At 37.0% G+C, this 15037-nt stretch overlaps 1 protein-coding gene across 2 annotated transcripts in view; it reads right to left on the bottom strand.

Moving 5' to 3' along the window:
• The window catches only part of PRRG1 (proline rich and Gla domain 1), a 140829-nt gene that overhangs the window by 74855 nt on the left and 50937 nt on the right, over positions 1-15037 (bottom strand). For both annotated transcript variants that reach the window (XM_049643670.1, XM_049643669.1), the window contains exon 2: positions 8186-8236. In XM_049643670.1, the coding sequence (XP_049499627.1) occupies positions 8186-8195 (10 nt within the window). In that variant the 5' untranslated portion in view covers positions 8196-8236. The remainder of the gene's footprint in view (positions 1-8185; positions 8237-15037) is intronic.

Below are 15037 nucleotides of genomic sequence, written 5' to 3'. Positions count from 1 at the left end.
TCTTATCCAAATCCTTTTGAGATATTAATACGCTATTTACAGCCAAGCAAACACCATCCCCCCCAAACCATAAGTATGTAGGTAAGTAAATAAATAAATAATCAGAGAAAATCAACAAGGCATGCTCCCCAGCTAACCCCGTGCTCAGGTTTATATAAAAAAATAATCAAGTGTCATACTCATAATTCCTTGTTTTCTTGTTTGTAAGCCATTTTGTACTATTATTTACTCAGTTGGGCATGCATACAATGCCTTCAAAGTTTTTTCTGGCTGAAAAAGGTATTAAATGGTATTTCTTATCACAGACTGATGGAAATAAGTTTCCCTAGGAAAACAAATTCCCACATTCCAAAGTGACATTTCACTTACTAAAAAACAAAATTATGCAAACTAAAAAGATGCCAGACCATCTTCCTATTTCTTGATAAGGTGAAAAAAATAAAGTGTTTCCCAATTGTACTTCACCTCTGTAACCTATCTGTAGAATTTAAAGGTTAATTTTTTTCATAGCAGGTAGGTTTATAATTCAAAATTTGTTGTATGGTGGTGTTCATGTACCCAATAAAGATATCACAAATGTATAGCTTAGTTTGAATGGTATGTAGAATATACATGTTTTCATCGAAATTAGGGAGCTGAAACCCATATAAGAAATCAGATATTTAAAAAATAATTTGAAGTGACAGGACTGAGCTAATCAAAGTGGGAAGTCTCAGGGTTTGAGAGAAGAAATAATTGTTGCTAGTATCTTTAATATCCCGAAGCTGCTTCTTAAGGACAATGTGGTGGTTATAATCTGTACCTAAGACTTGAAAAAATATGTATCTTTGTGCTTCCGGAGGTATGCAACAAAATGCCAGATGATAACAGGCAGGTTTCCGGGAGTAAGTGTGGAGCAAATGCCAGAAATGGATTTCTATAAAAGAGAAAACAACAGAGGTAATGTATGTCTATAAAGTCAATATTCTTTAAAAACAAAATAAACATGGTTCTCCCCAGAATGAGTCTTACTAACTCAATATGGTTTTCTTAAAAGCCAAATTTTACATCATATATTCAGATGTCTCTTGTCCAATGATTTTATGTATTTTCCTTAATGTTTTATTTATTTTTTAAGAGAGAGAAATAGAGTGGGAGTAGGGAAGGGGCAGAGAGAGGGAGACACAGAATCTAAAGCGGGCTCCAGACTCCAGGCTGTCAGCACAGAGCCCAATGCAGGGCTCAAACCCACGAACCATGAGATCATGACCTGAGCTGAAGTCGGACACTTAACCGACTGAGCCACCCAAGCACCCCAATGATTTTATGCTTAATAAGGAATAATGAGATACAGAGAAATGGTAAAACAGATTCTCTCACAAAGAAACGTAGAAGGCCAAGTTTTCTTTGAAGGAATTTTATAATTTATAGCTCCTTATTAAAAAATTCTTCATGAAATGGTAGATGGCAGCACTCAAGTCAAAATTAAGCACACAATCAGGTGAAATCATCAAAACAGAAGAATTCCAAAGATAGGTATTTCTCCTATCACTAACGTCTTGATTGTATCAGCAAGAAGATCATTGGTTTTAGTGTTTACACTTCTTACAACCATAAAAATTTCCTTTTAGTTTATGGATTCTATCTACATTGATTACAGTTCTGTCCCATATGGAAGAATATGGAAATAACTATAACTGATAATCACCATTTAATGGGAAAAAGAGATGTAGACAGAACTCACCAAATATGAAATATGGTATTAAATACCTGTGTTATAGTGAATGCTTTACAACTTGTCAACAGACAGTGTAATACCACCCATGTGATAGTCAGCTGTAATCTAGACTGTAGGAGTGGATTAAGTGTCCTAATAGAATACATTCTACAGTTAATCAAAAAGTCACATTTCAGATGGCAAAGATTGCATTCAGCTACCTTTTTCTTCTGCCAACAACAGCAGAGCATGATGGATTTAAGAAACAGACTCTCAATGACAAATTAGTGCCTTTGTTAATTAGCACACAGATTTCAGAAATGAATTTTTACTGGTGAAATTAATACTGTTTATATGTGAATTTTCTCTAGAAATGAAAGCAGAATGCAAACTTTTGCTTTCTCTATCTGAAGGGGAGGTGCTACATACCAGGAGCACTTTGTTTTCTTCCTTTCCTGTAAGGTGGCTCCTCAGGGACCCTTTAGAAAAGTCGGTGCTTCACTGAGCATACTGGAAACCACGGACCCATTTCAAACCCTTCATTTTACTGACAAGAAAACTGAAGTCCAGAGGTTAAGTAACTTACCCAAGGATACAGCTGCTTCATTATAGAACCAGGGCTATACCTTGGTTTCTAGAACCATACAATGCTCTCCTTTAGACTCAAGTTACTTCTATGAAAAACATCATAATATGTGAGTTATGGCTTATGTCTAAAGATTTACTTTCCTTTATTCTAAACCAGTGGTTCTCAGCCCAGGGCAATTTTGCACCCCCAGGGAACATTTAGAAATGTTTGGATACATTTTTGGTTGTCACAACTTGGAGAGGAAGGAACCACTGGCATCTAGTATGGAGATGCCAGTGATGCTGCTAAACATCACTAAACCGCTGCTAAATGTCACTGAGTTGTACACTTTAAAAAGGTCACTTCTGTGTTACGTGAATTTTGCCTCAAATGAAAAAAATGTCAATAGTGAAGCCTAACTTATGTACCAAAGGTTATTTTCTTGTTAAACAGGTAAAAGGCATCAAAGACAAAAAGCATCAAGCATTACAATGAGATGTTCTGTTTTGTTCTGTTTTTTAAGTAGCTTGACCCTTCAATAGTTAACTCATTTTCCTAGTGGGAAAGACTTGCCAGGAAAAAATAATGGCTGTTGTCAACCCCAAGCAGATCTGTATTACTGTTATAAAATTATGAAGGTAAGGGTTTACGATAAATTGGTGACATCATCTAAACTGCAGAGGCATGAATATGCTACCGTAATAAAGAGACTCTGAAATTTAATATAGGCCAGAAAATGAAATAATTAATTGTCTTTAAATGTGTGCCTTTACTTGAACTATAAACCAGGGAGCTGTGAAATAAAATTAGACACTACATTAAGAGACAGTCACTTTACAAGGCTTGTCAGTTTGAATGTTCATTCTCTGTTTGACAATATAGAGCTGTATGCTCAGAGTTAAAGTTTAGGATTGGCCTCAACTGAACAGTAGTTCAGCACTGAATCCAAGAGCTTAGAGACAGATATACTGTGGTAGCTGTAAACCATCTTTCTGTCCACTAAGTCTTGATAAGTGGGGGAACATCTCTGGGTTTCTTGGGGTAAAAGGAGCCAAGCACATCCAGGGACCCAATGAAATTATGCTGCTACATTTTAATAAAAAAAAAAAACAGAGGCTGTAACTGGCACATTTGCCACTTTTTTTTTTATAGCACAATGATATGTTCATGTATACTAGAACATCAAGGACATTAAGCTACCATTAGGTATAGAATATGATGACAGAAACTGACTTTTTCAGATTAAGATTTTACAGACCCTGGGTAGGGTAAGAGCTATTTTCACAGACTAAATAATGAAAGAGGAGAAACAAAAAGTGCTAAGCTATCTTCATATTCTTATTTTAATTATTCTCCACAAATAAGACCTGTCTGTTTGCCATCATTCAGCTCTTCCAGACATTGTTCTCTATACAACAAAGCAAAATTAACCCTTTTGAAAATTTATGGCTAAATATTATTCCTATTTTGTAAAACAGGTTTGCTATTATTGAGACAGCATAATGAATTTCTACCATAAGCACTGTTCCTAACGTAAAGACAGTAAATTTAACAATCAATAACTATATATTAGACTAATAAATACCATGAACTGCTGCTAGAGCACTTAGAACATACAGTAAGAGAACTACGTTCTAACAAAAAAAGTTCAGATGCAAAACAGGTATGACTTAAAAAACCACATTTGGGGCACCTGGGTGGCTCAGCTGGTTGAACGTCCAACTTCGGCCTAGGTCATGAACTCGCCCTTCCCAAGAGTTCGAACCCTGCGTTGGGCTCTGTGCTGACAGCTCAGAATCTGGAGCCTGTTTCAGATTGTGTCTCTCTCTCTCCCTCTCTCTCTCTCTCTCTGCCCCTCTCCCACTCATGCTCTGTCTCTCTCTCTCTCTCAAAAATAAACATTTAGAAAAATCAAATTCTACTCAAACATTGTACAAAACAATAACCTCCAAAATTTTTAGCAAGAAAAATCCCAAGAAATTGCTTTGTGGAGTACTGAGACTTGTCATTTTGTCATGAATATACCAGTTGCTCAGGGGGTGGGAGGTAGAAAAGGTAGAATAAAGTTTTAATTTCCATCTGAAAATAATGAATACTCGATCATTATGTACATAGTATTTTGTGAGCCTATTATACACATTTGTAAAATATTCACATTCTCTTCTTTGTGCAAATAGTAATTCTCCACTAAAATCTTATGATTTTATTCATACATGCTGTTCCTTTTTGTAACAGCATCTCCCCTTGTTGTCTCATACTATTCTGGTGTTCCATAATGTATTATATTCTTCCTGTTAAGAAAAACCACAACGACAAAAACGTATCAATCAAGAAGGGTGGCTTTTACCAGGTAAGTGGTGTCTTAAGCCTCTAACTTTAGGCACCTCACACTGTGGGCTGTGTGCCCCGCTGCTCAGAAGACTTTGATATTTGAGGCACTCCACCATCTGATACACATGTTTTAACTGTTATCATAAATGGTGAGCCAAATTCTCTTTGCCCATCTGTCCAGTCCCCCATGCTTCAAGAAATATATGAACGTCACTGTAGATCTTTGAAAACATTTTCTTCCAAACTTTTCAAATCAACAGATAGCTCCTAAGTTTTTAATTGACTTTATACACTACTAATGACTAGGGCATTCAGAACATGGTTTATTGAAAGAAAAGAAAAACTGCATAGGACATAGGGACACCTAAGTTTGCGCTATGGCTCTTCATTTTATAGAATGTGGACTTCAGATGCGACTTTCTCTCATGACCCTCAGTTTTATAATATATAAACTAAAGATAATATCACTAATTTACATCACAGAGTTCTCTTACAACTCAAGTAAGATAACATATGAGAAATATCTAAGAGTTATGAAGTGTTCCACAGATACTTGTTAATATCAAAATAATTATATATTCTTAAAAGTCCTAAATACAGGGGTGCCTGGATTGCTCAGTCGGTTAAGCACCTGACTCTTGATTTCGGCTCAAGTCATGATCTCACAGTTCATGGGATTGAGCCCCATGTCGGGCTCTGCGCTGACAGTGCAGAGCCTGCTTGACATTCTCTCTCTCCTTCTCTCTCTGCCCCACCCCTGCTTGCACTCTCTCTCTCTCTCTCTCTCAAAATAAATAAACATTAAAAAAAGTCCTAAGTACAAAGCCCTAGCTCAGAACTCATATATATATATATATATATATTTATATATAAATATATTTACTATATATATACTATAAATATTATACTATATACTATATATAGGATAATGTAATATAATATACATACCATACATTAAATATAGTATATAATAGATAATTTACTGTGCTATACTATATGAAATTACTATCAATATATATTTAAATATAGCATATTTAAATACCATGTACTATTATATAGAATATAAATATATAGTATATTATTACATATAGTATATATATCCCATATACATATTTACTACATATATATATATAGTAAATCCCATTTTACTATATATGTGTGTGTATGTGTATATATATATGTGTGTATATATATATATGTGTGTATATATATATATATATATCCCATAAATACATATATATAACATATATGGGATATATGTAGAGTAAATGGGATTTCAAGGATATAAAATGGACAGTGATGGTGGTCTCATAAGAAATTAAATACAAAAGTGTGTTCTTATCCTCCCATCACCATTTGTAAGACATGGCTTACAATTTTTTTCATGTCACATTAAAGAATGATTCATTAACATATTTATAAATAATTTCTTCATCCAGTATCAAAGGATACTAAAAGAAATTCACCTCAATATTAATTTTAATTTTTCACCTACACTGTTTGGTTTCCCAGCTGTGTTCTTTGTTTCCAAGCCTCCTCATTAATGAGGCTAGTGCCATGTCTTTGTGATATTTTCCTCTGCTGCCCCTTTGTATGACACATTGAGCTATGTTTGTCAGAATCTTTGCCAAATCCAGTAAAAAATTCATTGTATGATGCCAGAAAAGAAAAAAAAAATTACCACACAGTACCATCTTTTTTCTCCCACTAACAGTGACAGCAATTAGCAAGTGAAATCAGGCAAGCTAAGTAAAGCTTAGAGAGTAAAGGATGGAGAGGCTTCAAGACTCAGGATGTTAAGAATGCTTTTAAAGTGGACAACACAAACAGTCAAAATGCTGCTATTATAAGTTTCCAGGTGTTTGTAAAGTAGCATTTTTGGGAGCACTTCTCTTACTTCATCTCCAGGTTGGAAATATGCCCATCTTTGCAAATAACAGTACCATGCCCTATCCTTTATCAAGAACTCTTATTAGTTGCCTGACCATTTAAATAAACACCTGCTGAAGCACCTTTAAAGTAAGCTCCTAAAGATCTCCTTGCTAATGACCCGAGGATCATTCTGAAAAGGAAGAGATGAGACAAGGAATGTGTTGCTCTCAGTGCAGCTTTCTTCTTCATGTGGTCATGATGAAATCCAACAATCCAAACATTATCAAAATCCACCTGAAGCCTAAGATTAGGTAAGGACCAAGCCACAGTGAGTTACTCCAGAAACCTGTGCTGACAGCTGACTTAGGGTTAGAACATGGCATGGATTAGTCCCAGAATTTTCAACAGTTCTTTTTAAATGTATTCATTTTCTTATATTTCTAAACTAAATTTACTCAATTTTTTTACACTTCTAAACTATCAGGAGATTGACATATTTTGTGGAGGTTGGGAAAAAACCAAAATCCCTGGGGCTAATCAATCCCTAAAGAAATCACTGGAGAAAAGAGGCAAAATCTGACTCAACAAGGTTCAGGAAGAAACTTCCCATCACTGATCCATAGTCCCTGGGGCTACCTTCTAGGGCCCATACTAAGGTGGGGCAGGCAAAGTGCTTAGAGCACAAAATATTAAGGAGGTACTCTCTATCACCTGCATAACCGTAGTCCCATTCCTGCTGCCTACAAAAACATCTGATCAAAAAACTTCATTTTAACTGTTAAGAGACAAAACCAATGAAAATACACTTATTCAATAAAGACAAGAATGAGCAGATACCACTGCTCTCTTCTATTATACTTCAGAGTTCCCAACACACTTTTATATGTATCATTACATTATGCCAACCACAACTTCCTGAAGCTGGAAGTACAGAATATACGAACCCCACTTGAGGTGGACAAGCAGATATAGGGAAACTCTAGGAATAGATCAAAGTACTAGAAGTAGAATTTTTTTCAGGCTTCTGACTCTATGCCCAGTACTCTTCTCACTATACTACACAACCCCAAGTCTCCCTCTGAGGTCTTTTATGCATCTGCTTTTATGGTCTATGTTGATTAGGATTATTTATGAAGTCACTGGTGGTTGGTTACTATTAACAATAAAATGACTTTGAATTTGTCTATTGTCTCCTGCCCATAAATAGTCTCATGAGAAAGGAAAAATCAGAGGAATTCACCTAATGGTTCTTAATGCCAGGCTTTAACATTTTAGGGGAAATCAAAACCATTTATAAATCAACCTAACAATGAATTTTTTAATACTGTCATTGGTTGCATAGCAGAATCATTTTTTTGTTTATTTAATTATCAACAAGGTTTAGGAACCAATGGAAGCAAATGAGTAACTTTCCCAAGAGTTGCAAAGAAGCTCGGAATAAGGTAGGTCTATAGATATCAAGCTTGAGCTATCTCTCCCTGTACTGAGAGATGTTCAGAAAAGAGGAAAAACAAAAAAAAAACCTTGCCAATGAGCAGCATGTGGTCTGTTGGTGTTTCTCTGCATAGCCCTGCTTCAGACAAAAACTTTCTAACACTAACCAGAAATACAATTTAGATGTTCACAAAAAAAAACACATTGAGCTGCAAATTTGATTTCCTGTATATATAGATTAATATGGAGAAAGTCTAAATTATTTAAAAGCAAGAGAAACTTACTCCTCCCCATGTTTTCTTGTGGTCTCTGGCAGGTCCCTGGATGATGATTCCCTGTATAAAACACAGCGCATACACATAGTCAGATTCACAGAGACTGAGTCACTATATCAAATAAGTTCCATTAAAGCTAATGTGGTCAACATGAGCATTTCATTTTAGTGCATTCCAATCTTGCCCCCTTACACAAATGTTTTCTTCATCACAAATAGATATCTAACTTTAGAGAAACACAGCATTCTGGAGGCATGGACTCTATCTGTTATCAACTTACTATGTCCTTATTTGCCTACCATTAGTTTCTGCCCTTGCCATATAAAAGTCATCCAATTGGTCACATGCTTATTTCTTAGGAAGGCAGTGATATAAACAAAAAATATTGGATAAAAAAGCCAAAAAACCCAATTATAATAGCCAACCTAGGATGTTATTAGTTTGCCTATCCCTGGCTTCTCTTCAGTGTCATTCTGTGACAAATCCAATACCCTTTAGGGTATAACACTATCTTGAATAGTGTCAAACAGCAATACCCTAATTAAATAATCCCTGAAGCAAAGCAGCCCACAGAGTTATTACCAATAAAGACTATGAATCAATATCCACGAATTACTGACAACAGAGATTTTGAAGGAAAAAACACACAATCCAAATGCAGGTATGCATGGAGGAACAGCAATTCTGTTTTTAAAAGTTGAAAATGTACACACAGAAGCCAATTCATACCTTAAATGCTTCACTTTCTTACAGGGCTCAATAATAGAATTACCACACATTTATTGTTCACCTGCCATATTCCCAACATGGAGCTAAGCACCAGAGAGGCAAAATTATAAGACGTAATCTATCTGTCCCATTAAGGAATGTATAGCCTACTTGAAGTTAAGCATATAGGAGAATGGTATCATCAAGATGGCCATACAGGTCATTCCCAACTATAGTCTCCCTCACAAGAAGACCAACAGTCAACTATCCATAGAAAAAACATCATTGTCAAAATCCCACATTAGAAGGATAAGAGGACTGGACACACTCTGACACCACTGCCCTTCCCCTACAGTGGCACAGTGACACAATGAGAGCCCCCCACCAGGGCCTACAGTTTCTATACTGGGAAAAGAGAGCCCGGGGCAGACATTTAGCTCCCCCAGCACATGGGACACTTCCCAGGAAGCCCATTCATGTCTTGCCTCACAGGGGTCCCTGGAAGAATGTGCAGGGCTTGACTACTGGGGACAGAGATGGAGAAGGGGGTGGGGCTTACAGCAAATTGTGTTCAGGTCTTGGCTGATGGCTTTCCTGCTTGCAGCAGCACTCCTAAAAAGAGATCCCAATCAGCAGCTCTGGCTATCCACAGAGCTGAGCCAGGGGCCCCCTCTGGCTTACAGAACTTGGTTGGGAGTTTTGCCTGATTTGCATCCCCAGTCAGTGGGCCATACTTACAGGGGGGCCTGTTCTACCACCTTGCCCAAGAAGGGAGGCAAATTCCCAGTCCTGCCCTAGCACTGAGTGTAAGCTCCAGCTCCACCCATCCAGGAAGCCCAGCCAGGGAACTAGAGCGGCCACAGAGCTCATCCTATAGCTCTGCTCCCCCAGGGAGTCAAACCAGCAGCCATGCCCAACTGTTCACCAAAGCCTCTGACCCCACATAACCAAGGAGCCTGAAGAGTGGCCTGGGAAACATGGGGGCACAGCCTACTGTACTGTGAGACACAGCCTAGCCTACAATCCCATCCAGTTGAGAAGCTTGGCCTACAACCCCGATAAGCAGAGGAGCCTAGACTACTCACCTTGTCTAATTGTTGAACATAACCTGAGGCGTTACCCAGACAGGAAACCAAGCTGTTAACCCTACCCAATCAAGGAGCATAGACTGTGGTCCCAAGGGACAAGGAAGCCTAGCCAATGACCTTGCCTACCACCTGAGCATAGCCAATGGCTTACATGATAATGAAGACAAACATGCAGCCTCACTCAACTTTAGGGCACGAACTTGCAAGTCCCATACAAACACAAGAGTTTAGCCAGTGGCACCATATGGTTCTAGAGCCCAGTCTGAGACCCCATACAACCAGGGATGATTGCAGAGCCCAGCCTACAGTCCTGCCCAATCAAGGAGTTCAACCAATGGCACCATACTGCCAGGGAACACAGCCTGGGACTTCACAGAACCCAGCTAGTGGCCCCACCTGACTGCAGAGCACAATTAATAGCCCCATGCAGATGCATGATATTATACATGGAAAACCTGACAGACTCCACCAAAAGTCTGCTAGAACTGATACATGAATTCAGCAAAGTCGCAGGATACAAAATTAATGTACAGAAATCAGTTGCATTCTTATACACTAATAATGAAGCAACAGAAAGACAAAGAAACTGATCCCGTTCACAACTGCACCAGGAATCATAAAATACCTAAGAATAAATCTAACCAAAGATGTAAAATATCTGTGTGCTGAAAACTATAGATAGCTTATGAAGGAAATTGAAGATACAAAGAAATGGAAAAACATTCCATGCTCATGGATTGGAAGAATAAATATTGTTAAAACGTCAATACTACCCAAAGCTATCTACACATTCAATGCAATCCCAATCAAAATTGCACCAGCATTCTTCTCAAAGCTAAAATAAGCAACTGTAAAATTTGTATGGAACCACAAAAGACCCCGGATAGCCAAAGTAATATTGAAGAAGAAAACGAAAGCAGGAGGCATCACAATCCCAGACTTTAGCCTCTACTACAAAGCTGTCTGTAATCATCAAGACAGCATGGTATTGGCACAAAAACAGACACATAGACCAATGGAATAGAATAGAGACTCCAGAATTAGACCCACAAACGTATGGCCAACTAATCTTTGACAAAGCAGGAAAGAATATCCAATGGAAAAAAGACAGTCTCTTTAACAAATGGTGCTGGGAGAACTGGACAGCAACATGCAGAAGAATTAAACTGGACCACTTTCGTACACCATTCACAAAAATAAACTCAAAATGGATGAAGTACCTGGATGTGAGACAGTAAACCATCAAAACCCTAGAGGAGAAAGCAGGAAAAAAACCTCTCTGACCTCAGCCGCAGCAACTTCTTACTTGACACATCCCCAAAGGCAAGGGAATTCAAAGCAAAAATGAACTATTGGGACCTCATGAAGATAAAAAGCTTCTGCACTGCAAAGGAAACAATCAACAAAACTAAAAGGCAATCAACGGAATGGGAAAAGATATTTGCAAAGGACATATCAGACAAAGGGCTAGTATCCAAAATCTATAAAGAGCTCACCAAACTCCACACCCAAAAAACAAATAATCCAGTGAAGAAATGGGCAGAAAACATGAATAGACACTTCTCTAAAGAAAACATCCAGATGGCCAACAGGCACATGAAAAGATGCTCCACACCGCTTCTCATCAGGGAAATACAAATCAAAACCACACTCAGATACCACCTCACGCCAGTCAGAGTGGCCAAAATGAACAAATCAGGAGACTATAGATGCTGGCGAGGATGTGGAGAAATGGGAACCCTCTTGCACTGTCAGTGGGAAGGCAAACTGGTGCAGCCACTCTGGAAAACAGTGTGGAAGTTCCTCAAAAAATTAAAAATAAATCTACCCTGTGACCCAGCAATAGCACTGCTAGGAATTTACCCAAGGGATACAGGAGTGCTGATGCATAGGGGCACTTGCACCCCAATGTTTATAGCAGCACTTTCAACAATAGCCAAATTATGGAAAGAGCCTAAATGTCCATCAAGTGACAAATGGATAAAGAAATTGTGGTTTATATACACAATGGAATACTACGTGGCAATGAGAAAGAATGAAATCTGGCCTTTTGTAGCAACGTGGATAGAACTGGAGAGTGTTATGCTAAGTGAAAAAAGTCACACAGAGAAAGACAGATACCGTATGTTTTCACTCTTATGTGGATCCTGAGGAACTTAACAGAAGACCATGGGGGAGGGGAAGGAAAAAAAAAAAGTTAGAGAGGGAGAGAGCCAAACCATAAGAGACTCTTAAAAACTGAGAATAAACTGAGGGTTGATGGGAGGTGGGAGGGAGAGGAGGGTAGGTGATGGGCATTGAGGAGGGCAACTGTTGGGATGAGCACTGGGTGCTATATGGAAACCAATTTAACAATAAATTTAATATTAAATAAATAAACAAATAAATAAATAAGTAAAAGCCCCATCCAAACAAGAAGATAGTTGCCCAGTCATCCTGCTTGAACATGGAGCCCCAACCTCAGAGCACGGGCAATGGCCGCACCAAACAAGAGACCCCAACAGCAAACCCTGCCTTCCCACAGAGGCTACCACAAGACCTGTCCAGTACCCCCAAGCTGTAGTGACAGGTCTTTCCCTGCTAAAGTGAACCTGTAAAGTCTGAAAAAGGAGACTGCTTAAACAAATGCTGAGATACCAATGCAAAGAACCAAGAATCATGAAGAAACAGGTAAACATGACACCACAAAAAGAAACTAATAAAGCTTCAATAACTGACCCTAATAAAATGGTGATCTATGGATTGTCTGAAAAAGAATTCAGAATGATCTTCTTAAAGAATGTCAGTAAACTACAAGAAAACAGATAGCTAAATTAAATTAGGAAAACAGTGGCATGAACAAAATGAGAAATGTAAGAGAAACCATCAAATCTTAGAGCAAAAAAAATATGACTGCAGAATTCAATACAACAAAAAGGCATTAGTAAGTGCTTACCCATCAATAATTACTTTAAATGGATTAAATTTCCCAATAAAAAAATCCACACAGAATGACTGAATGGATTAAAAACAGGATCCAAATGACACACTGTCTACAAAAGACTCACTTGAACTTTAAGGACACATATAAAATGAAGTAAAGGGATAGAAACAGACATTCCAAGTAAATGATAACCAAAAGAAAGTAGGGATAGCTATACTTTTATCAGACAAGATAAGCTTTAAGCTGTAAATAGTCACAAGAATGAAGGTCATTATATAATGAAAAAAGAGTCAATTCATTAAAAAGATATAACAATTATAAATATTTATTCACCCAACATGGGAGCATGTAAATACATTAAAAAAATGCTACCACAACTAGAAGGAGAAATAAACAGCAATACAATAATAGTTGAAGACTTTAATACCCACTCTCAGTGATGGATAGACCATACAGACAGAGAATCAATCAGGAAAGAACAGATTTATACACTATAGACCAAATGGACCAGACAGACATAAACAGAACATTCCATCCAACAGCAGAACACACATTCTTCTCAAGTACACATGGAATGCTTTCTATGATAGATCATATGGTAGGCCACAAGTCTCAACAAACTCAAGATGACAGAAACTATATCAACTATCTTATATAACCACAGTGGTATGAAACTACAAATCAATACAGTTAGAAACTTCTCAAATACATGGGAATTAAACAACACACTCTTGTCCAATCAATGGACAAAAAAAGAAAGCAAAGGGGAAATTAAAACAAAACCTTAAGACATAAAAATATAGAAACACAACATAAGAAAACCAATGGGATGTAGCAAAAGCAGTTCTAGGAGGGAAGTTTATAGCGATGAAGTTTCAAGAAAAAAAAAATCTCAAAAAGGCAACCTAACTTTACACCTCAAGGAATAGTAAAACAAGAATAAACGAAGCCCACAGTTAGAAGAAATAAATACTAAATATTAGAGCAGAAATAAATAAAATATAAGATAGGAAAACAATAGAAAAAATTAACAGAATAAAAGTTGGTGCATTAAAAAGATGAACAAAATGGACAAATCTTTAGCTAGACCAATAAAAAATAAAATCAGAAATAGGACACATACAAGTAACACCACAAATATGAAGGGTAAGACTACTATGAACAATTATACACCAACAAATTAGACAACCCAGAAAAAACTGATATGTTCCTAGAAACATATAACCCACCAAGGCTAAATCATAAGGAAATAGAAAATCTGAACATACTAATAATGAGTAGATAGAATCAGTAATCAAAAACTTCCCAACAAAGAAGTCCTGGACTAGGTGGTTTCCCTGGTGAATTCTACCAAACATTTAAAGAAAAATTAATGCTAATCCTGCTCAAACTCTTCAAAAATAAAACAGAAGGATAAAAATCATATAATCATCTCAACAGATGCAGAAAAAGCATTTGATAAAAATTCAACATCCATTCATGGTAATTTAAAAAAGAAAACTCTCATTGAATTGGGTATGAAAGAAACATGCCTCAACATAATAAAGGCCATATAAGATAAGCCCAAAGCTAACATTATACTCAATGATCAAAGACTGAATGCTATTCTTCTAAGATCAGGAACAAGACAAGAATGCACATTCACCACTCCTACCCAACATAGTACTAAAGACCCAGACAGAGCAATCAGGCAAGAAAAAGAAATAAAAGGCATTTAACTTAGAAAGGAGTAAGTAAAATTATCTCTGTTTGCAGAGGATATGATCCTGTATACAGAAAATCCTAATGATTCTTCAAAAAAAAAACCCTGTTAGAATAAAATAATTCAGTAAAATTACAGGACACAAAATCAACATACAAAAATAAGTTGTTTCCATAGCCTAACAATGAACTGTCTGAAATATAAAGAATAACTCCACTTATAATAGCATCAAAAAAAAAATACTCCCAGCAATTGCACTACTAGGAAGTTATTCAAAGGATAAAAAATGCTGATTCAAAGGGGCACATGCACCCCAATGTTTATAGCAGCCTTATCAACAATAGCCAAATTATGGAAAGAGCCCAAGTGTCCATTGATATTGAATGGATAAAGTAGATGTGGTGTATATATATGCAATGGAATACTACTCAGTGATGAAA

Source organism: Panthera uncia, chromosome X (genome assembly GCF_023721935.1).
Source record: "Panthera uncia isolate 11264 chromosome X, Puncia_PCG_1.0, whole genome shotgun sequence".
In the NCBI taxonomy this organism is placed as follows: Eukaryota; Metazoa; Chordata; class Mammalia; order Carnivora; family Felidae; genus Panthera; species Panthera uncia.
This window is presented reverse-complemented; position numbering and strand designations above follow the sequence as displayed.